At 37.4% G+C, this 25,410-nt stretch overlaps 1 protein-coding gene across 6 annotated transcripts in view; it reads right to left on the bottom strand.

The window, feature by feature from the left end:
* Window positions 1-25,410, bottom strand: part of Fkbp5 (FKBP prolyl isomerase 5) — a 116,734-nt gene that overhangs the window by 48,132 nt on the left and 43,192 nt on the right. For 4 of the 6 annotated variants that reach the window (XM_076858839.1, XM_076858838.1, XM_076858841.1 and 1 more), the window contains exons 2-3: window positions 20,565-20,692; window positions 17,094-17,238 (exon numbers count right to left, since the gene is read on the bottom strand). In XM_076858839.1, the coding sequence (XP_076714954.1) occupies window positions 17,094-17,238; window positions 20,565-20,669 (250 nt within the window). In that variant the 5' untranslated portion in view covers window positions 20,670-20,692. Of the gene's footprint in view, window positions 1-17,093; window positions 17,239-20,564; window positions 20,693-21,338; window positions 21,364-25,410 lie in introns of those variants that run through there. The other 2 variants (XM_076858842.1, XM_076858837.1) reach the window with 2 other exon arrangements.

Raw genomic sequence — 25,410 nt, 5'->3', positions numbered from 1 at the left:
CAAGTTCCTTGATCCACTTTGAGTTAACTTTTGTGCATGGCGAGAGAAAGGGATTCAGTTTCATTTTGTTGCATATGGATTTCCAGTTTTCCCAACACCATTTGTTGAAGATGCTATCCTTCCTCCATTGCATGCTTTTAGCCCGTTTATCAAATATAAGATAGTTGTAGTTTTGTGGATTGGTTTCTGTGTCCTCTATTCTGTACCATTGGTCCACCCGCCTGTTTTGGTACCAGTACCATGCTGTTTTTGTTACTATTGCTCTGTAGTATAGTTTGAAGTCTGGTATAGCTATACCGCCTGATTCACACTTCCTGCTTAGAATTGTTTTTGCTATTCTGGGTCTTTTATTTTTCCATATGAATTTCATGATTGCTTTCTCTATTTCTACAAGAAATGCCGTTGGGATTTTGATTGGCATTGCATTAAACCTATAGAGGACTTTTGGTAATATCGCCATTTTGATGATGTTACTTCTACCTATCCATGAACAGGGTATATTTTTCCATCTTCTAAGATCTTCTTCTATTTCTCTCTTTAGGGTTCTGTAGTTTTCATTGTATAAGTCTTTCACCTCTTTTGTTAGGTTGATTCCCAAGTATTTTATTTTCTTTGAGGATATTGTGAATGGGGTGGTTGTCCTCATTTCCATTTCAGAGGATTTGTCGCTGATATACAGGAATGCCTTTGATTTATGCGTGTTGATTTTATAGCCTGCCACTTTGCTGAATTCATTTATTAGTTCTAATAGTTTCTTTGTAGACCCTTTTGGGTCTGCTAGGTATAGAATCATGTCATCTGCAAATAGTGATAATTTGAGTTCTTCTTTTCCTATTTTGATGCCTTTAATTTCTTTCGTCTAATTGCTCTGGCCAGTGATTCGAGAACTATGTTGAACAGAAGTGGTGAGAGAGGGCATCCCTGTCTTGTTCCAGATTTTAGAGGGAATGCCTTCAGTTTTTCTCCATTCAGAATGATGCTAGCCTGAGGCTTAGCATAGATTGCTTTTACAATATTGAGGTATGTTCCTGTTATCCCTAGTTTTTCTAGAGTTTTGAACATAAAGGGATGCTGTACTTTGTCGAATGCTTTTTCCGCATCTATCGAGATGATCATATGGTTCTTATTTTTAAGCCTATTGATGTGGTGAATAACATTTATTGATTTCCGTATATTGAACCAACCTTGCATCCCAGGGATAAATCCTACCTGATCATGGTGCACAATTTTTTTGATATGTTTTTGTATCCGGTTCGCCAGCAGTTTATTGAGGATTTTTGCATCTAGGTTCATTAGAGATATTGGTCTGTAGTTTTCTTTCTTTGAAGTGTCTTTGTCTGGTTTAGGAATCAGGGTGATGTTGGCCTCATAGAATGAATTTGGAAGTTCTCCCTCTTTTTCTATTTCCTGAAATAGCTTGAAAAGTATTGGTATTAGTTCCTCTTTAAAGGTTTTGTAAAACTCTGCTGTATACCCATCCGGTCCTGGGCTTTTCTTAGTTGGTAGTTTTTTGATGGTATCTTCTATTTCCTCAATTGATATTGGTCTGTTTAGGTTGTCAATATCCTCCTGACTCAATCTGGGCAAATCATATGACTTAAGAAATTTATCGATGCCTTCACTATCTTCTATTTTATTGGAGTATAAGGATTCAAAATAATTTCTGATAATCTTCTGTATTTCTGAAGTGTCTGTTGTGATATTGCCTTTTTCATCCCGTATGCTGGTAATTTGAGTTCTCTCTCTTCTTCTCTTCGTTAGCGTGGCTAAGGGTCTGTCGATTTTATTTATTTTTTCAAAGAACCAACTTTTAGTTTTGTCAATTTTTTCAATTGTTTCTTTCGTTTCGATTTCATTAATTTCAGCTCTGATTTTAATTATTTCTTGTCTTCTACTTCTTTTGCTGTTGTTTTGCTCTTCTTTTTCTAGGATTTTGAGTTGAAGTATTAGATCATTTATTTGTTGGTTTTTTCTTTTTTTAAGGAATGAACTCCAAGCAATATATTTTCCTCTTAGAACTGCTTTCAATGTGTCCCATAGATTCCGATATGTTGTGTCTGTGTTTTCATTTATCTCTAAGAATTTTTTAATTTCCTCCTTGATGTCTTCTATAACCCATTGATCATTCAGTAACCTATTGTTCATTCTCCAAGTGATGCATGATTTTTCCTTACTTCTTTTATCCTTAATTTTCAATTTCATTCCATTATGATCAGATAAGATGCATGGTATTATCTCTACTCCTTTATATTGTCTAAGAGTTGCCCTGTGACATAATATATGATCTATTTTTGAGAAGGATCCATGTGCTGCTGAGAAAAAAGTGTAACTGCTTGATGTCGGGTGATATATTCTATATATGTCAATTAAGTCTAGGTTATTAATTGTGTTATTGAGCTCTATAGTTTCCTTATTCAACTTCTGTTTGGAAGATCTGTCCAGTGGTGAGAGAGGTGTGTTGAAGTCTCCCATGATTATTGTATGGTGGTCTATTAGACTCTTGAACTTGAGAAGAGTTTGTTTGATGAACATAGCTGCACCATTGTTTGGGGCATATATATTTATGATTGTTATGTCTTGTTGGTGTATGGTTCCCTTGAGAAGTATGTAGTGTCCCTCTTCATCCCTTTTGATTAACTTTGGCTTGAAATCTATTTTATTTGATATGAGTATGGACACTCCTGCTTGCTTCCGAAGTCCATATGAGTGATATGATTTTTCCCAACCTTTCACCTTCAGTCTATGTATGTCTTTTCCTATCAAATGCGTCTCCTGAAGGCAGCATATTGTTGGGTCTTGTTTTGTGATCCATTCTACTAGCCTGTGTCTCTTAATTGGTGAGTTTAAGCCATTAATATTTAGGGTTATTATTGAGATTTGGGTTGTTCTTCCAGCCATATTTGTTTATTTATGTTACTAAACATGGTTTGTTTTCCTCTTTGATTATTCCCCCCCCCTTTACTGTACTACCTCCCGCTGCTGGTTTTCATTGATATTTTCCATTTCCTCTTCCTGTAATATTTTGCCGAGGATGTTTTGAAGAGATGGTTTTCTAGCTGCAAATTCTTTTAACTTTTGTTTATCATGGAAGGTTTTAATTTCATCTTCCATCCTGAAGCTTAATTTCGCTGGATACATGATTCTTGGTTGCAATCCATTTTCTTTCAGTGTTTGAAATATGTTATTCCAGGATCTTCTAGCTTTCAGAGTCTGTGTTGAAAGATCAGCTGTTATCCTGATTGGGTTACCCCTAAATGTAATCTGCTTCCTTTCTCTTGTAGCTTTTAAAATTCTCTCCTTATTCTGTATGTTGGGCATCTTCATTATAATGTGTCTAGGTGTGGATCTCTTATGATTTTGCACATTCGGCGTCCTGTAGGCTTCTAGGATTTGGGATTCTGTCTCATTCTTCAAGTCTGGGAAGTTTTCTCGTATTATTTCGTTAAATAGATTGCTCATTCCTTTGGTTTGGACCTCAATACCTTCCTGTATCCCCATGACTCTTAAGTTGGGTCTCTTTATGTTATCCCATATTTCTTGAATGTTCTGCTCATGGTTTCTTAACAGCTTTGCTGAGCTGTCTAAATTCTTCTCCAGTTGAAATACTTTGTCTTCATTGTCTGATGTTCTATCTTCTAAGTGTTCTACTCTGCTGGTAGTATTCTCAATTGAGTTTTTAAGTTGGTTTATTGTTTCCTGCATTTCCAGGATTTCTGTTTGTTTGTTTTTTATAACCTCTATCTCCCTGTATAATTGATCTTTTGCTTCTTGGATCTGTTTATGTAATTCATTGTCGAAGTGGTCGAAGTGGTCTTTCATTGTCTGATTTTGCTGTCTAATGTCTTCCTTGAGACTCCAGATCATCTGAAGCATGTATATCCTGAATTCTTTATCTGACATTCCATCTGCTGTAGATATTACCTCTTCTAAAGTTAAGTTGACCTGCATTGCTTGTGGTCCTTTCTTTCCTTGTCTTTTCATACTGATCGCGTTTCTTTCTGCTTGGTGAAACTGTTGTGTTATTGATTTTTCCCCCTATATATTTATATTGCTCTTGTATAGCTGCAAAGTCTCCCTCGCAGGCTTTGGCGGTGGTTCTGCCCCTCCTGCAATTGAGGCAATGTGCCTACCACGCCGGGAGGCCGCTGTGCCTGTACTTTCGATGGGCCTGTTCTTTCGGTGGTCACAGGTCCGCCTACCTTGCTGGCGTGAGCAGCGGCTTTGCCCCTCCACTGGCCACTAGGCCTGTTCTGTCTGTCGGTTGCAGGTCTGTCTACCTAAAAGGCGCTGGTGGCGGCTCTGCCCCTCCCCCAACCGGGGCGATGTATCTGGCGGGCCACTGGGCCTGTTTTGTCGGTGGTCACGGTTCTGCCTACCTTGCACGCACGTGGAGCAGCTGTGTCCCTCCGAGAGTTTCTGGGCCTGACCTGCCGGTGGGTGGCAAGTGCACCTACCTTGCAGGCGCGGGGGTGGCTCTGCCGTTCCGCGGGTCACTGGGCCTGATCTGCTGGTGAGTCGCAGGTCTGCCTAACTTGCAGGCGCCCGGCGGCTCTGCCCCTCCCCCAACCGGGGCGGGGCGATGTGACTGGCCGGCCGCTGGGCCGCACGTGGGGCAGCTGTGCCCCTCCGCAGTTTGTTGGGCCTGACCTGCCGGTGGGTCGCAGGTCTGCCTACCTTGTAGGCTCGGGGGGTGGCTCTGTCGCTCTGTGGATTGCTGTGCCTGTTCTGCTGGTGGGTCGCAGGTCCGCCTAACTTGCAGGCGCCCGGCGGCTCTGCCCCTCCCCCAACCGGAGCGATGCGTCTGGCGGTCCACTGGGCCTGTTTTGTCGGTGGTCACGGTTCCGCCTACCTTGCACGCGCGTGGAGCAGCTGTGTCCCTCCGAGAGTTGCTGGGCCTGACCTGTCGGTGGGTGGCAAGTGCGCCTACCTTGCAGGCCCGGGGGTGGCTCTGCCGCTCCGCGGGTTGCTGGGCCTGATATGCTGGTGAGACGCAGGTCTGCCTACCTTGCAGGCGCCCGGTGGCTCTGCCCCTCCCCCAACCGGGGCGGGGTGATGTGTCTGGCCGGCCTCTGAGCCTGTTCTGTTGGTGGTCAGGGTTCTGCCTACCTAGCAGGCTCGTGGGGCAGCTGTGCCCCTCCACAGTTTGTTGGGCCTGACCTGCTGGTGGGTGGCAAGTGCGCCTACCTTGCAGGCCCCGGGGTGGCTCTGCCGCTCCGCGGTTGCTGGGCCTGATCTGCTGGTGAGTCGCAGGTCTGCCTAACTTGCAGGCGCCCGGTGGCTCTGCCCCTCCCCCAACCGGGGCGGGGCGATGTGTCTGTCCAGCCCCTGGGCCTGTTCTGTTGGTGGTCATGGTTCAGCCTACCTAGCAGGCACGTGGGGCATCTGTGCCCCTCTGCAGATTTTTGGGCCTGACCTGCCGGTGGGTCGCAGGTCTACCTACCTTGTAGGCTCGGGGGGTGGCTCTGCCGCTCTGTGGATTGCTGTGCCTGCTCTGCTGGTGGGTAGTGGGTCCGCCTACCTTGCAGGCGCCCGGCGCCTCTGCCCCTCCCCCAACTGGAGCGATGTGTCTGGCGGTCCACTGGGCCTGTTTTGTTGGTGGTCACAGTTCCGCCTACCTTGCACACGCGTGGAGCAGCTGTTTCATTAGTGCCTGGGCACACTCTCCTTGTTTGCCTCCCTCAGGCCCTAAGTTTGAAGAGCTTGGGGCTGAGAACCCCCAGCAAATTTGCTTACCTTCTGGTAGCCACGCCCCCGTATCTGGTGCAAGAGACCTCAGTTGTCAGCACTGGTGGGAGCGGTAGCTGGGAGTCCCGCGCCGCGCGGCTCCTGCCGGCTCCTGCGCCAGCGCTGCCTCGGCTCCCGCCGGTTCCCGCGCCGCTGCCGTGGTTCCCGCCGGCTCCGGCCGGCTCCCGTGCCGCTGCCGCTGCTGTCGCCGGCTCCCGCGCCGCCCTCGGTCTGGCTATTGCTCTCACAGGAGAGCTGGGAGGGGCCCTTAAGTTTTCCCCGCTGATCTATAGCTGAAAGAGCTGTGATCAGTCAAAAAACAGAGATGATGACGTCAGCTCTCCAAGATGGTGGCCGCTGGTTTCCTCTGTGGTCTGACCGATGTGGAGAACCGAATTGGATGGCTTCCTTCCCCTTCTCAAGCCCAGAATTCAGCTCTGAGTACAGTATTTGCACAGCTGGCGGGAGCCTGCAGAATCCGTAGCGCTGTATCTTTGCATTGTTATCTTATGGTCGTTTCCCAGCGAGCGCTGCAGACTCTGGCCTCGGGGCGATTTGCTGCATACGCAGCGTGACCCTCCGTGCGGACAAATCTCTCGCGTTTGAGCTCCAGTAGCTGGTCCTTATGCGATGGAAATCCTTCCTCTAGGTTTCGGAGCACCCCAATTTTGCTGGAAATTCCTAACAAGCTAGCTTTTAGCCATTCTACCTTGTCTTTTTCCTGCTCAGTGACGCAGTACACGGGGGTGCTGCACTCCCTTCGCGGCCATCTTCCGATCTCCTTGTTCTTTTTACTCTACAGTTCTGCTATTTACTTATTTTTAGTTGTAGTTTTTTAAAAAAATTAGTACCTTATAGATATATATAAAGGAGAGATTAACTGTGGTATATTCATATATGTCTATAGGAAAGTTAGATCAGGTTCATTTCACTGTTCTTCCCTTAACCTGTCCCCCTATATTCCCTTCCTCTACTCCACTGATCTTCTATTTTTATGGAATTCCTCCCTACTCTTTTCTTTTCTCTTTATTTTGGATTGGCTTCCACATATTAAAAAAAAATTTTTTTTTGACCTTTGACTTTCTGGGTCTGGCTTATTTTCATTAGCATGATGGTCTCCAGATCCATTAATTTACTGGCAAATGCCATGATTTCATTTTTATGGCTGAGTAATACTCCATTGGGTATACAGACCATATTTTCTTTATCCATTTAGCTGTTGACAGACATCTTTTTAATTAATTTTTGCATATCGTGTAAGGTAGGGATCAAATCATTCTTTGATTGTAAAGAATCAGGTAAAACCAATGAAAATACTTTCTTAAGGTTTACTATCTGACTTAAACTTTTTTTTAAATATTTATTTTTTGTACTTGGACACAATACTTATTTATGTAGTATTGAAGACTGAACCCAGCGCTAGGTGAGCATTCTACCACTGAGCCACAACTACCACCTTACACTTTTGAGAAGGGTTAGAAAAGTTAAATATAAGTTAAATTAAGTTTCCTCAGCATCATTTGTTGAAAAGACTGTCCTTTCTCCCACAAATGGTCCTGGCACCCTTGTTGAAAAGTATGGATTATTAAACATATGTTTACATTTGAAATATAAGAAAATTTAAAATACTGTATAATGAAAATTATATAGTATTAAACAGAGAAAAGTTTAATTTTTCATAAAGGGATAGAAAAGGAGAACAGGAAAGAAATATTTTTATTATAAAATATTTTCTATCAAAAAACAAAAGTTGGTAAACTCAAAGTTAATTCTTAGTAAGTTTCAAGTAATTAAAAATGCTAGTTAGGAGGGCTGCGGTGTACCTCAGTGGCAGAGCACTCACCTAGCATGTACGAGGCCCTGAGTTCGATCTTAGCACCACATAGAAATAAATAAATAAAGGTATTGTGTCCAACGACAACTAAAAAATAAATATTAAAAAAAATGCTAGTCAGGTGTGGTGGCACACGCCTGTAATTCCAGCAGCTCAGGAGGCTAGGCAGAACAAGTTCAAAGCCAGTCTCAGCAACTTAGCAAGGCTCTAAGCAACTCAGTTAGACCCTGTCTCTCAATAAAATACAAAATAGGGCTAGGGTTGAGGCTCAGTGGTCAAGTGCCCCTGAGTTCAATTCCCAGTATCCCCCCGCCAAAAGCATCTGATTCATTCCTGCTTCGCTTTCACTGATGGATTTCTAGGACTGAGCATCAACATCAGATTTCTATTTAAACTATCTATGTATTTTACTAGTATTTTGTACATTGAAAACAGAAAATTTTGGATCACCGATAAAAATGACATTGTCTTTTTTCTGTTTGCAATAAATAAAGCAAATTATTTTTTCCTGTAGATTTTTCCTCTTATAAATTTTATTTGGTCTTCTTCTAAATAGCAAAGGATTCTGACAATCATCCCCATTCCCTACCAAAAGTACCTGATCACAAATTGAACAAATTAATTTATGAACACTTTTAAAGTGCTCATATTTTCTAATACCACATTCTATTTTTGCCATTTCTCTAATTCTAAGAAACTGATCACAGGATGACTTCTCTCTATCCTCACAGCTTATAATTTAAAACAAACAGGGAAAAAAAATGTATATGATGGCATTATCTGTTCCAGGACAGCCATAGCATCAACTCTGCCAGGGTGAACTATTAAATGCTTGCTTGAAGGCAAAGGTCCTATTTTGATCACTTTTATTTCCCAACGAACTACAACACAAGATTGTACACAATAAATAAATGTAATCATGATGCAATACTAAACGTAAATAGAGTTAGAAATTTGCTTAGCTTCTCTCAGTTTACTCGATCTGTCTGCTTAATTTGGCTTTTCCCTGGTATCAACTTAGCAACAGAAATAGGAAGCATGCTTCCTCAAAGTGTAAAGTACCAGGTAAAACCAAAGAAAGTAATTTTTTTAAATATATTATCTTTTTCTGGTTCAAATTTTTTTGGGGGTTAGAAAAATTAAATATTTTTCCTTAAAATCTTTCCTTACAAATCCTGCATTTCCCTAAACTGCATGTAAAGCCAATTTATTAAGAATATTTTTATGTGGGAGTAAGAATAGCAATGGAAACTTAAAGGGAGCACCTGACTGAACCACAAATGACTCAGTGTGGGGTTAGCCTCATGGTTATTCGTTACTAATACATGAATTTTCATAGTTGTATAATGTTATCAAGACTTAAAAGTATATGAGAAAAAAAATACTTCAGCTGGTGCAGTGATGCATGTCTGTAATCCTAGCTACTAGGAGGCTGAGGCAGGAAGATCACAAGTTTGAGACAATCCTGGTCAATTTAGCAAAACTTTTTAAAGAAGGGGGCCAGTGCTGGAAATATATCTTAGAGGCAGAGCTCTCCTGGGTTCAATCCCTAGTACCACAAAAACTAAAAACAAAGCTTTAATTATAAATAAAACTTTAAGATAGGAATTAGGCCCATAATATCAAGCATACTACAGCACCAATTTTGCTTTTGATAAACTTCATTAACTATGATGTATCATTCTTATAAAATGTCTGGTATATAGCAGCCACTTAGCACAGAATGTTGACTAGGACCTCCTTTGTTCTTGAACCTGGCTTGGTTTATATTTTAAATCTTAAGATCTAATATAATTTCAGAGAAACTGGGTTTGAATCCTGGCTTTGATGCTGTCTCTCTATGGGCAAATTCCTTAACACCTCTGTATATATCAGTCTTCTCATATATAAACAAAAACCCAGAAGAAACCAAAACAAAAAGGGTTGTAGTAGGTACCCAAACAATAAAAGAAAAAATTTGACAAGCTAGACTTCATCCAAATAACTACTGTTTCTTGAAAAACCAATTAAGAAAAGGAGAAGGCTGAAAAGAGACCAAGAGAATATGCTTGCCAAATACATATCTGTCAAAGTTCTTGTCTTGTTAGTACAACTCAGTAGGACAAACAACTGATTCTTTAAAATAGGGCAAAAGTTTGGACAAACATTTCAGAAAAGAAAATATACAAACATTTACAAGAAAAGATACCTTCTAATTACCAAGGAAATGTGAACAAGAAACAAATGAAATATCACTTCATACCTACTAAAATGGCTAAAATTAAAAAGAACTGACAATACTTAGTGCGATGAGGATGTAAAAAACTGAAATTCATGCATTCTGGTTATGGTAGTCACTTTGAAAATTAACATGTCAGTGTCTCATAAAAACACACACTTATTATATGACCAGCAAGGCTACTCCCAGATATTTACCAAAATAAATGAAAATATAAATCTATACAAAGATACACATGTGAATGTTCATAACATTATTTATAATAGCCCCAAATTGGAAACAAACAAAATGTCCAACTTTTGAATGGATACACAGTGATATTTCTTTACTGTGAAACACGACTTAGCAATTCAATGTGAATGAATCTTTTTTTTTTTTTTATTAAATAGTAAACTATTTCTTTTAATATTTATTTATTTATTTTTAGTTTTCGGTGGAATCTTTGTTTGTATGTGGTGCTGAGGATCGAACCCGGGCCGCGTGCAAGCCAGGCAAGCGTGCTACCGCTTGAGCCACATCCCCAGCCCATGAATGAATCTTAAAAATCATTGTTAAAGAAGTCAAATACCAACAACAACATATAATTCAATTTATGTTAAATTCTACAAAATGCAAAATTATAACAGAAATCAGATTACTGATTGCCTAGGGTCTAAGGTTAAGGAAGACAAATGACTGCAAAAGGATATAAGAACATGTTTAGGGCTGAAGAAATTGATTATGGTGGTAGTTATAGATTAACAAAATTCAGTAATTGCTTAAAAAGATAAATTTTAACATCTGTAAATAATGTCTCAATAAAATATTTCAAAGAGGCTTAAACACAAATGCTAATATAACTGTCACCTAAACTACGTAAGTTAAATAGAGAATCTAAAAAATAACAGAATTAGCACAAGGATTAAATGAGATAATACATGTATTATAAGGCCCTTGGCCTATACTGCAAGTACTTAAAAAAAAAATATTTCATTTTGGTTTAATCTCAATAATAAAAGGGAACTATAGGTATGTGAAAAATCTAAAATTGTTGGTTTATTTCTTTTAGTTCTCAGATCTGAGTGGAAAATATAATTTTTTTAATAATTTTTTTTTAGTTGTAGATGGACACAATACCTTTATTTTATTTATTTTTATGTAGTACTGAGGCTGGAACCCAGTGACCTCACACGTGCTAAGCAAGTGCTCTACCACTGAGCTACAACCCCAATCCCCATAACAGGATTTTTATCTTCAAGTTAGTCATATAACAAGAGCATAAAAAACAACTTCAATAAAGCAACTATCAGAAGAGAATCTATTTTTCAGCTAGAGATTTAGGTCAATTGGTAGAGTGCTTGTTTCGTATGCACAAGGCCTTGGGTTCCATCCCCAGCACCCCCCCACCCAAAAAAAAAGCAATGCTATTAGAATAGAATCCATTTTTTCCACACCTTTTTAGGGGTGAGCACGGAGGCAGTAAGACTTTAGTGTTCTTGGATTTATTTATAAGAATATGAATAGAAAAACTCATCTCCAAAATCTATCTATCTCCTTCATTTTAATGAAATTTTTTTGGCAAGAGGGGGGAAGATGGGAGAAACAAAACTCCTTTTTTAGAAGTACATATGAAAACCTAGGCCATTTTCATTTTAACTTTTTTTTCTTGGTACCAGGGATTAAACCAGGGGCACTTTAACTACCGAGTTACATCCCTAGCTGTCCCCCATCACAGCCCTTTTAAATGTTTTTCATTTTTATTTGAGACAAGGTCTCGCTAAGTTGCTGAGACTGGCTTTGAATTTGCAATCATCCTGACTCAGCCTCCCAAGTCTCTGGGATTACAGGCATGCACCACTGCACCCAGCTCATTTTAACTCCTTTTTAACTGAATTATGGATATAGTTTAAGGAATTCAAAACATGTAAAATTCAGCCAAGAAAACTCAGTGATCCATCTCCTCACCTTAATCTCTGTAACATATTCCATGGTAATAATTATCCAGTTCATTTTTTTGTCTTTCCTAATGTTCTGGGAGTAAAAAAGATGGCTAAGCATTGTTTCAAAATGCCTGTATGCATGCATAATAAATAGAGTTAGGACCCAAACTGCTATAACACAGTTCTTACCAGTCAAGAACCCAAACAGTGACAATATTAATAAATACCTGAGTGCTTACTTACTATGTGTTAGGCTGAATGCTAAGCAATGATATGCATTATCTTACTTAATCTCAACATCATAAGGTAACATTATATTTAATAGTATGTAATAACAGTATACACAATTATTATCCTCACTTTAGATGAGGAAAATAAAAGATTAAAAGATGGTACAGAAAAAGTAACAGAAATGTACTATGTGTCAGTATAGCTCAGATTTGTGTATCGACCTATAATGGTGTGGATCTGGAACACCTTCTAAAGACTCATGTGTGGGCTTGTTCCTCAATGCAGTAGTGTTCAGAGGTAGGGTTTTGGGGAAGTGACTGGATCATGAGGGCTCTGATCTATTAATGGATTCATTAATAGATTCATCTATTAATGGATTAGAAGGTAGGTCCTAGAAGAGTATTTCTATTTCTTATCCTTGGTACATGCACACTCCTCCCCCTCCCCTGCCCAGTTTCCCAGCCACCATGAGGTGAACAGCTTTTCTCTGCCATGCCCTCCTGCCATAATGCTTTGTCTCATCTCAGGCTAAAGCAGTGGAGCCAGCCAACCGTAATTTTTTTTTTTTTTTTTAAGAGAGAGAGAGAGAGAGAGAGAGAGAGAGAGAGAGAGAGAGAGAGAGAATGAATTTTAATATTTACTTTTTAGTTCTTGGCGGACACAACATCTTTGTTTTGCATGTGGTGCTGAGGATCGAACCTGGGCCGCATGCATGCCAGGCAAGTGTGCTACAGCTTGAGCCACATCCCCAGCCCACCAACTGTAAATTAAACCTTCTGAAACTATGAGTCAAAACAAGTTTTCCTTTAAGTTGTTTATGTCAGGCATTTTGGTCATAGTAACAAACAGCTGATTAGCACAGTACCTTATCTTTTTTTCATTTTTTTTTTTATTATTTTTTAATTTTAATTAGACCCAATACATTTATTTTAATATGGTGTTAAGGATCGAACCCAGGACCTCACACGTGCCAGGCGAGCACTCTACCGCTGAGCCATAACCCCAGCCCCTTTTTTCATTTTTTAAAAAAATTTTTGTTAGCTGTATAAAACAAGTTTTTAAAAATTATTTTATTTATTTATTTTTATGTGGTGCTGAGGACCAAACCCAGTGCCTCACACATGCTAGGCAAGCACTTTGCCACTGAGCTACAGCCTCAGCTCCTAATATGTATTTTTCTTAAATGTGACTTTTACAGACCGGCTCTTATAATTCTATTTAAAACAGTGAAGTCATACAGAATCCCAAAATTAGCATAGAACAGCTTCTGAAATATTTTTTTATGTATTTCTTTTGGTGATGTAAACTATAAGGGGTCAAGAGAATTAATAGACAGTATTTATGCTATATTCTATATTATTTTTTCATTTTGTTTAAGTGGCTACTGCTACGCGTATGAACTATAAACTACCTAATGCTTGTTGTTTTTTTTAAACTATTTTATCTTTTAAAAAAATATTTTTTTAGTTGTAGATAGACACATGTGGTGCTAAGGATCGAACCCAGTGCCTTACACATGCTAGGCAAGTGCTCTACCACTGAGCCAAAACCCCAGACCCTGCTTGTTGTTTTATAGACAAACACATTGTGTTACAAAGCGTTTAGGATACACATTGTTCTTTCCTAATATTTCTTTTTTTTTTTTTTTTAAGAGAGAGAGAGAGAGAGAGAGAATTTTTTAATATTTATTCTTTAGTTATCGGTGGACACAACAACTTTGTTTGTATGTGGTGCTGAGGATCGAACCCGGGCCGCATGCATGCCAGGCGAGCGCGCTACCGCTTGAGCCACATCCCCAGCCTTCTTTCCTAATATTTCTAATTAGGATAGATAGGCCACTTTACAGTTGTCTCTAAAGGTCTGTTACTGTGTTGGTGTTTGTCTTCATGACTTTGTACCTGCATTCTTTAAAAAAGCTGTAAGAATGAAACTCTTACAGTGCTCTACAGATTCTTATTTATAGGAGCAGGGAAGGTTAGGTGGTTTACTCATGCTTGCTTCCCACAGGAAACAAAGAAGACAGGAACCCCAACTTCCTAACACCCAGCTCTATGTTCTTCCCATAAAACCATACTATCTCTACACAGGTGTATCATAGGTACGAAATCAACTGAAAGTTGCCTATTTTTTTCTTTCAACTTGTATTTTTAAAAAGGAACTCAGGAAATCTTTTCATTCTATTCAAAATTCTAGGAAACATGAAAGACTCATTCTCTATAGTATTTTACTGAGAAAATCTGGACAGAGAAGGTGGCAGCATAAATTCTCAGCAATTCTTAACTCTACTTGCCAAGACAACTGCTGAGAGATGACCTGTTATCTTAAATCTTCCAACTTCCTCAAGACAGAAATTCTAAAGGTAGAGTAATAATTTGGGGGACAGTAAGAACAAGTAGATCTAATGAGGCTGGTCACTCTGAAATTATCCAAATTAAATAATGACGCCATAGCCATTCTGGTAGCACAGAAGGGTTCGCTTCTCTAAATCACCAAAAGAAAAAAAAAAAACCTAAAAAATAACTGTCATAATTATCTGCTATGTCAGAGAAAGACCATTTTTTATTTTGATTGCTATCTTATTCAGACACAAATTATTATCACAGCCATTAACTCACTAAAGACCTAAAGGAGAAGGGGGATAGTGGCACAGCTAGCACAAAAGCCTGGAAAGAGCACAGGTGGGCAGGAAACACATGTCACCATGACACACAAACACATGTCACCAGGGAAGGTGGAATGATAGAGAGGTAGAAAGACTTTATTGCTTACTGGTTCCTTTTCCAGATCTATGTTTGGTTAGCAATTCAACTATCAACAGAATCAGAAAGAGAAAGGAATTATAGTCAACCCTGAACCATGGATGGTAGATAGGGGGAATTAACCATTTTAACATCTCACACTTAATCTAGAAATGAATTAGACCTGCCTATAGCAAACAAAAAGACAAGACATTATAATTCAGCCACTAGCATCCAACAAGTCAAATGGTCCACAAAATTAAATTTTATGTATGGACTCTTATTCTTACAAAATTAAAGGAAATAAGAATACCAAAACAAATGACATTTTAAAATACTTGAAAAGAAATAGGTAAAAAAAATCATATTTAACTCTTTAAAAATAGAAGTTCTCAACCTTTTCTTCCTCATATTAAAAACTGAGAATTACTACTGGGGTGGGAGGTATGCTCAGTAGTGGAAATGTAGAAAGCCCTAGATTCTATCCCCATACTAAAATAAATAAATAGATAAGTTAAGGACTAAAAAGAGCTTTTATTTACATGGTACATCCATTGATTAATATTAAAACTAAAAGTTATTTAATAATTCATTGTAAAACAACCCATATTAACATAAATCACTTAATTTTATAAAAATAACTATTTTCCAAAACAAAACAAAATTAGTGAAAAGAATAGCATTGTTTTCTAACTTTACAAATGTGAAATGTATCTGACTTAAGAACTGAATTCTCATATCTACTTCTGTATTCATCTGTTCTAATTTTAGTTGAAGTACATGAAAAAAAGTTCAAACCTACAAAGAGATAGTTGAAAAGGTAGGAGTACTTTAAATAGCAGATAACTGTGAATATAACCATCTGACACTGTGTCAAAAGTATATTAATGATTAGTCACATTGTGAAATCTAAAAGCATACCAGTGAACTTTTCATATTGTCTTACATCAAAATCCACTGGTTTAGCTTGTACTTTAAATCAATTATTTATCTACACATGATCTACACATCCCGCATTGATCAATGAGAAAATTTTAATGAGTTATATATACATAATTCTCTCAAATTATAATACATTTCATTGTATAAAGTAAAAAATATCATATTCATTAACACTCACTGATCTCATCAGAACTGTCTTAAATTTTGGGAAGCTATTAAGCTCACAATAGTAAACACAAATTTTTCAAAACAATAATTCAATGGCAACAAGCATTGTCAGTTCTTTTCCTCGAAGTGACAGGCTCACTTCATTCACTTTCAGGAAAATATCTGCCAAAATACTGAATAATCAAGTTTGAATAACCCCAGTTTGCCCTTTCAAGTAAAAATGATATTTCATAAAAGTCAGTTAGCGGGGCTGAGGCTGTAGCTCAGTGGTGGAGTACTTATCCTAGCACGTGTGAGGCACTGGGTTTGATCCTCAGCACCTCATAAAAATAAACAAATAAAATAAATGTATGCTGTCTATCTACAATTACAAAAATTAAAAAAAAAAAAAAGTCAGTTGGTGGGGCTGGGGTTGTGGCTCAGTGATAGAGGGCTTGCCTAGCAAATGTGAGATGCTGGGTTCAATCCTCAACATCACATAAAAAATAAACAAGGGGGCATTGGGTTATAAATGATGGTGGAATGTGATGATGATTATTATCCAAAGTATACGAATTGGTATGAATATACTTTGTATACAAAAAAAAAATAAAAATAAAAAAAAACAACAACAAACAACAAATAAAATAAAGATATTGGGGCTGGAGTTGTGTCTTAGCAGTAGTCACCCAGCACATGCGAGGCCCGAGTTCAATTCTCAATACCACATAAAAGTAAATAAACAAAATAAAGGTATTGTGTCCAACTACAACTAAAAAATAAATACTGAAAAAAAATTTAAATAAAGGTATTGTGTCCATTTATTAAAAAAAAAGTTCAGTAAGCTCACAAGTGCTCTTCTTTTAGACCATGAGAGTCTTCAATGGCAGCAGTGCTCTGTGCTTCTTCCCTATCACAGAGTAGTAAACCAAGAAAAGCCCCTTGAATTTTAGAAAAATTAGTAATTCTTACTGATTTATCAAAGACATTCCAATGTTGAAAATTAGCTTTTTTCCACTATGTAAATGGTGAATGAGAGGTAGTAAAAATACCATAATTATTGCCAATCCGTCGATTCACATTAAGACACCAGCAATCCTTACCACTGCAGTGCATATGTCAACACATTTAAAAGGCAAATAACATTTTAAAAACATTGTTATGAAAATAATCATCATTATGTAATAACCCCTGAAAAGGACCTCAGAGACAACCAGAAATCCATGGGTAATATTACTGTTCTAAAGTATCTTCTTTTGGCAAGGACAGGTTCCACTCTCCTATTTAGCACAAATAGTAATAAATCTAACCAAAATACAACTCAAAAAACACCATCTTACCTTTGCCAAGACTAAAAACAAATGGTTCGTTTCTATCATGACTGGAATCAAACTTCTTTCCATTTGACAATTTTCCTTTGTAGTGGACATAAACTTTGTCACCAATCATTGGTGTTTCCTCACTATTCCCCACTCTTTTGACAATCTAGGGGAAAAAAAGAAAATTGAGAAACAGAAAGTTTTTACTTATAATTAGAGAATTAAAAAGCTAACAATCTACTCCAAGCCACTCAGGCATATTTATAAATCTACTCTATCTGTTCATAGTTCTTTCAATAACTGTCCCTATTAGAAAACTATTCTTTTATGTAATATTCTGTTTTATTGCTGATTACACTATTTCTTCAAAAGAATTAACCAATAAATCTTGCTTAAAGCCCTATACTGTTTACCTTTAAATCTCTTAAAACATTAGATAGTCCATATACAAACTAAATTAGACCAAAATGACTCAAAAACAATCAATAAAAAGTCTAAAACAAAGATTCAAAGGTGTGATTTCATTTACTTTCCTCTTTGGCTAAAAACATTAGCTTCTTATTAGATTCTGCTAGTTTGGTTTAATTTCAGAAAGCCCAACATCCTGGTGTAACAGGCTTCACTTCTCATTATTTGAAAAGTATTTAAGGCTGGGGATGTGGCTCAAGCAGTAGCACGCTCGCCTGGCATGCATGCGTCCCAGGTTTGATCCTCAGCACCACATACAAACAAAGAAGTTGTGTCTGCCGAAAACTAAAAAATAAATATTTAAAAAAATTCTCTCTCTCTTTAAAAAAAAAGAAAAATATTTAATCTGTAAAAAACATCAGTTATCATTGCACAGTTTGACATGATACTGAATAATTTGTTTTCTAGTAAGGGAAATGCCAAAAAAACCTCCAAGATAAAAAATATTTAGTTATCATAAAATCCAGTATATTTATTTTGTTATTGTCAGAGCAACCTCCTAATGCAGTTGGTTAGATCTTGGAAAAGAAAATCTTATTTTATTTAGGCAAGTGGTGGTGTAATTTATTCTGTCAATCATCTAGATAAATTAACCATTTTTAGGAGATAACAGAGGCTAATAGCTAACAATACATAAACATCTTTTGTAGAAGAGTTTTTGTTTACCAAACTATATTATTTGCTTTTAAATTGTTTGAGGTGTATCCTCTGAACCCTGCCCCACATAAACACTGTGAACTTCTTTTCTATAACTTTTCTTAGCTCAAATGTCCAAACAGTCTTTAAAGGAAAAAAAAAAAAAAAATACTGCCCTTCTAGGACTTCAAAAGAAAAAAAAAAAAGTTTAAAAAAATTAATCTAAAAGAAACCACATGATATTCTTAAAGTGCTCATGTTCATGAACTGCGTATGGAATCCTACAATCAGTTATCAGTAGGAATTTACATTCAAAGGACTAAAAAGAAACAACTGGGCATATGGGATGAATGCCTACCAGGGAGGCAGATGGTCATTCATACTGACAAGTCTCACTTTAGGTTTCTGCAGCCAACTAAACTTGTGCCTAAGTCTGGAGTTAAATTCATGTAAAAAAAATGTAAACCTAATTTTTATCTTCCAGACGGTTGCTGACTTTCTAAATTTGCCCTGGTCCTTTATTTGAAATCATATAATAATAATAAGAAAGATTACTATAAAAGCTAAGTGTTTTTCCTTATCCTGATAACTCTACAAGATTGGTGGTATTATTCAGAAGTCTCATAGTGAACCTGAGGCTGTGACAAGTAACACAATTTATGGAATTCCCAATCACAAATATTTCTTACAAACTTTAAAATCCTGTTATTAGATTTATTCCCCAGAACAAAGCATGTTTGAATATGATTTGTCCTCTCTGAAATTTGTGGTGAAATTTGTAATTGTGGTGATATTGGGGTGTGGGACCTTCAAAAGGCAATTAGGTAGTTCAGTGGAATTAATGCCTTTTTTGTGTAAATTCTGGTTCTAGAGGGACTGGATTAATTATAGCAAGTCCACCCCTTGTGCTGTCTTTTTCACATGTGCCTACCTACCCTTCTGCTATCTACTGTGAAGTAAGCTTGCTAGAGGTCAAGCAGATGCAGATACCATGTTCTTTGACTTCCCAGACTCTAGAACTGTGAGCCAAAATAAATCTCTACACTTACAAATTACCCAATCTCAGGTATTCGGTTATAGCAAGAAAAAACACAGTAAGACCCAGAGTCTCAGGCAAGTTGGGGACTCTGGAAATGAGGACTGAAAAGATGAGGTAGAAGATTCTGCTGAGGACAGCCTAAAGAATCTCCACTGTCTCTGAAAACATCCTGGAATTTGGGATGAGTAATTATAGTTACAAGACTGAGAAGACCTTCTGAAGAAAGAAGACAGCATGATGTAAAAATACAGCATAAAGCCCTTATTCCACAGCTGCCAATTCCCCAAATTTGGCTTGGCACAAAGCAACCTAATAGGAATATGTGTATATTCAGAAGAGACCTAGGCATAGAAGAAAGGCTTTCACATATTCAAGATTAAACAACCTCAAAAATTCTGATTTGCTACTGCAGACATGAGAGGGTTTTAAAATTTCTGTGTAGTAGTAATAATTAGAATGTGTTATATAATCTTTTTTGGAAAAAAACGAAAACTATACAAAACCTGTATGTATTACCAGTGTACAAGAAATAACTACTTGATTAAAGCCATCTGATTTCTCTCAGCTTCAGTTAATTCACTTATAAAATGGAAAAATCAAGAGGTGCTCTGATTTTCTCACACCATTGTAATATATAAATGTAAAAATGATTAACTATAGAGTGATATTCACATATATTATTTTATTAAGTAGGAAAGCTAATTCAAAAGTTAAGATACATTCTCTGATAAAACTTCCCCCAAAAATCTTCATTGTACCCAGAAACATTTTCATGTTAAAAATAAATCTTCAGAATGCTAGCAACTAGGGAGGCTGAGACAGGAGGACTGCAAGTTTGAGGCCAGTCTGAGCAACTTAGAAAGACTGTCTCAAAAACTGGAAAGATCTGGGAATACAGTTGTGGTAGAGCATCCCATTGTTCACACACACATTTTGAAGTATCCTCCCTTTTCTCTCTCTCTCTCTCACACACACACACATACACACACTCTGAAGTTAAGGGGACATAGCATTTTGGTATCTGATATAACTTGGAGCTGAACCCCAGGATCTTCAGGATATTGGGGCAAGTTAATTTACCTACCTGGGCCTCAGTTTCACCATATACAATCTGGGATTAAAAATAAAAATCTCAGTTATGAAGATGAAATAAGAATCTATTTAAGTTGTAGGTAGATACAATATCTTTATTTCATTTTTATGTGGTGCTGAGGATTGAACCCAGTGCCTCACGTGTACTAGGCGAGCACTCTACCACTTAGCCACAACCTCAGCCCCCCAAAAAAGGTTTTATAAACAATCTTTCCAGATAGCAGATTTCCCTGTGTTATTCATCTTTGTAGCCTCACCTTTAATACTCCTCTGTCTTTTTTGGAGGTAATATCTTCTCCTTGTTCTGCAACAGTGGATGCTGGGCTTTCTCCATTGTTCTTGGCACCTTCATCAGTAGTCATATTGTCTTTTGTAAGCAGGAACCCTGCCAAGAAGAAATATATTTTAGATAGGGGAAAAATTACTTCTTTATGCATCTTAAATGTCCCTGGGAACTGAGACTTAGTAGACTTAAGATTTACTTAGAGCCAGTAAGTAAATCTTAAGTCTACTAAGATTTTCCCTGCTACTTGTGTAATTAGATTTAAAATATTCACTTTCATAGGGTGACCTGAATTAGTGATGACAAAAACAAAAACATTTGCTATCAGCATGTATTGCTGTCATCAAGCATGGAAATAAAACATCATCCAATTATTTAATTTCCCATCTAGCTCTGGTCCCAAATTAAAGAGTGGTACAAATCAGGTTTGGTGGTGATTATATATATTCTCAGAATTTTGAAAATATTCTTTTCCTACAGCTATATTATTGACAGAAAATTAAGAAGTTCTCTGGTGATTTGATAAAAGAATTGACAATGTACTATGGTGGCAAACAGAATAGGCTTTACAATCTGATGGAGTTTTAAGGCAGCTCCAGCTGTTGACACTTGTTATATACTTAATCCTGCAGAGTCCCTAGTTTCCCATCTGTAAAATGGAGACAGTACACAGTTTTGGGTGTTAAAATAAATTTTTAAAAAGGTACATCTTGGGCTGGGGATGTGGCTCAAGCAGTAGCGTGCTTGCCTGGCATGCATGCGGCCCGGGTTTGATCCTCAGCACCACATACAAAACAAAGATGTTGTGTCTGCCGAAAACTAAAAAAAAAAAAAAAAAAAAAATATTAAAAAATTCTTTCTCTCTCTCTCTCTCTCTTTAAAAAAAAAAAAAAGGTACATCAATAACTAAAAAATATTTTTTTAAAAAAAGTGTAAACATTTATCATCATTATGGGGTCTTTTATAGGGCATTTTCCCTCTCCTGCTCAAACTACCTACAGAATTAAGTTTTCCCTGTGGCACTCAAAGCACTTCACAATCCAACCCTAACGTATCTTTCAAGTCTAGCATTCACTACTTTCAAACAACTCATGCTTTAGCCAAACTAGACCAATTCCTCTCCTATAATGAGTCCTGTGTGCTTCCACATCCATGTTTTTGTTACTTTCTTTTTTCCCCATCAAATGCTTGCTACCTCCATCATACCAACCTTGACTAAGTGGGGGTCATTTTTTCCTTTTCTATACTTTCTTAGCTCTTCCCATACCTGTTTATATTTATTAGAGGATACATCTGCTGGATTTAAAAGGTCCTTGAGAGCAGAAGTCATGCTTTGTTCACATTTAGATTCCCTAGAATGCCTTACCTTTTAGAATGATAAAAGCAAGGAACTTGTTTTCTTCCTGTTTCTTACAAACCAATATTGACTACTTTAACTTCTCTAAGCCTTTCCCCACTACTTGTGTAATTAGATTTAAAATATTCACTTTCATAGGGTGGCCTGAATTAGTAGTGTATTTACACTTTTAAAATATACCATTTGCCGGGCATGGTGGCACATGCCTGTAATCCCAGCAACTCAGGAGACTGAGATAGGAAGACTACGAGGTCAGCCTTGGCAATTTAGGGAGGACTTCAGCAAACTAGTGAGACCCTGTCTCAAAAAAATATAAAAAGAGCTGGGGGTGTCGCTCTGTCATTAAGTGCCTCTGGGTTCAATCCCCAGTACCAAAAGAAAAAAAAAGAAATATACTACTCAAATATCACCTGGTGGACAATTTTTTCACGCAAGGCAAACCAATGTTACCAATCAGCTAATCAATAGGCTAAACAAAACTCACCTGGCCACTCCCATGATTAATTCCACACTGCTCCCTGGTTACCAAATCAAGAATCAAAGACTTCTGAATCTATTCCACATTATGCTAATGATAGGCTTAAGGGTCCTTTAAGTCACCTCTTAGACCCTTGTCTACACAATCAAAAAGAGCTATTTTACCTTGTGAAAAATATCTTACTGGTATAGCTAAAATATGTATTGTAATGTTTTAACTCATTTCCAAATGATCCAAGTTTACTTCAGTGACAACAAAGACACAAATCATATTGCTATGCCCAAAAATCTTCAAAGAGAACACCAAAATCCAGGGGCTAAGGCTCTTTGCTTTATTTTTTAGCACAGTTTATACCAAACATAAAAGATCCAAATGTTTGGCTCAGGATAAGTAAAAGGCTAGAACAAATCGTTCTCAAACAAACAACCAAAATTAAGTACCTAGCTCTATATAATGCTGAGCTGGATAATCAGAAAAATGAGATGAACAGGGTTGCTTCTCAGTTTCCAGAAATCCACTGTTTATAACACTTTTTTCTAATGCCTAAACTTATAGAAGGCACCTCAACAACAGAAGGAAAAGAACTTCTAAATATTTCAAAGTTCATGCCTGTATCCCTGAGAAAATACATGCATGTAAAAAAAAGTTCCTAGGGTCTTATAGATACAGTGACATCCATCAGTAGACCCCCGGGAAGCCATGGTTTAAAGTATTGAACAAATTAAAAACACCAGGTGAAAATTTATTGGAAAAAGAGCCACACAGTCTCAAAGTGTCATTCCACGGATTACTTATTTAAAAAAGGAAAAAGACCTTTCTGATAAAGTGATTTGCATCATAATCAAACTCTACAACACTAACAGCGAAATAAGCTCATATTAATGTGACTGTTGATACGATGCAGTAGGAAATATATATCACCTAGGTGGTGTTCTATCAAAATATTAAACTCAAAACTAATCAAGAAGAAAAGACAAGGGTTTGGGGTTTTGGCTCAGCGGTAGAACGCTTGCCTAGCATGTGGGAGGCCCTGGGTTGAATCCTTAGCACCACATAAAAATAAATTAATAAAATAAAGATATTGTATCCAACTAAAAACTAAATATTAAAAAAAGAAGAAAAGACAAAATCAGATTGTGAAGCATTCTACAAGACAAAGTGGACTAGACTCCTAAAAAATGTTAATATCATAAAGGACCACCATTATCATCCCACTGCCAAAGAAAGACAGATAGAAGGCTTGTTCTACTAGAGGAGATGACAGAGCTATGACAGCCAAGTGTAATAGGTAATCATTAACTGGCTCCTAGATTAGGGGGACAAAAAGATATTTTGGGGAGAATCAGAAAAATTTGGAAAACCACAGTGAACTTCTTAGGGGTGTAAAATGTTAATTTTCTAGGATATGCAATAGTATTGCGATTTCATGTAGAATAATATTCTTGTTCTTAGGAGACACATGCTTAAGTATTTAGGGGTGAGTTGTCATCACATCTGCCACTTTTTAAAATTTATTTTTTAACTGATACATAAAATTGTTGTTCTGAGAATCACTGAAAGAGAGAGAAAGCTTCGAAGTACAAATGTTGCCAAAAAAAAAAAAGTATGATAAAACATTAAGTAAGGATGACTACAACACATCCAAACAACGCAATGCTTTCTTCTGAATGCTCATCATTTGAAGTTCAGCAAAAACTATGGATGAAAATACTGTCAGTCAAGAAACATTTTCCTAATCTGGCATGGTGGTGCATGCCTGTAACCCCAGCAACTCTGGAGACTAAAGCAGGAGGACTGCAAGTTCAAGGCCAGCCTTAGCAACTTAGCAGGAACCTCAGCAATTTTTTAAGACCCTGACTCAAAATTTTAAAAATAAAAAATAAAAAGGACTTGGGGTGTATCTCAGTGGTAAAGTGCCCCTAAGTTCAATTTCGATTACCCCCCACCCAGGAGAGCAAAAAAATAAGAAACAAACTAACTAACTAAACCAAATAGTTTCTTTTGGCTCTAGCCTTGATTTCTTGGAAACAATGGTTTACTTAAATTCAAATAAAAAGTATTTTCCCTTAATTCCAGTTAGGCCATTAGTAGTATAGATTTTCATAAGCCAAAAATAAATAGATTCTTTTTTACTTTATCGAGTTATTATCTGAAAAAGGACAGACAATTCCTCCCCTCCCCCCACCCCCCAAAAAAACACTTTAGGACAGTTTTACTGTATTTACAATACAGACTTTTCTTCCTTTCCCCCATCCTAAGTTTATTCTGGATTAAAAATCACTATGTAGCTATGGATATTAATCTATGATAAAGCTTACTGTGCTGAACTGTTCAAAGGGGGGAAACTGCTACCCAGAACACCAGAAAGGGAACACACAGTTCGTTCTGTTATGGACATGCCAGATAAGCATGCACTCTCCAAAGCGCTAGTCAGCAAACACCTGGGACATAGCAGAAAAATGAGAATACGCTTAATATTTCATCAACAGTGTACTGGAAACTTCACTTAACACAAATAATTATTAGAGGCCCCCAAATAAGATTTTTATTTTTAAAGCCTTTCCCACTAATTTCCCATGTATATTACTTACTGCTGTTGTTCTCTTTGTTAAAATATAGATATCTTGTATCAGACCATTGTACTATGTAACAGGAATGTGCAGAAAGAAGACAAAAAAGAATATAGGAACTGGCTACTTTGTTAGAAGTACTCAAAATTATAGCAGCATTCTTTCTAAGCACCACAGATGTCTAGGTCATACTGGCTTTCAGCTTCCTATAGCTAAAATAAAGAAAAGACACAGGAAGGAGGTATATCCAGGACTTGTAACAGAATGCAACATAAGTGGATCTTAATTTAAAAATTTCTATGAGGATGGACTAACAAGCCCTCAAGCAAATTCAACCTCAGCACTTTCTCAAACACTCTACTCCAATAAACAGGAGTTTAATGTCTATTTGTAGATAAGACATACATCTACAAAA

The sequence above is a fragment of the Callospermophilus lateralis genome, chromosome 6 (assembly GCF_048772815.1).
Source record: "Callospermophilus lateralis isolate mCalLat2 chromosome 6, mCalLat2.hap1, whole genome shotgun sequence".
In the NCBI taxonomy this organism is placed as follows: domain Eukaryota; kingdom Metazoa; phylum Chordata; class Mammalia; order Rodentia; family Sciuridae; genus Callospermophilus; species Callospermophilus lateralis.
Note: the sequence above shows the minus strand (reverse complement) of the source record. Positions and strands in the feature narration are given on the sequence as shown.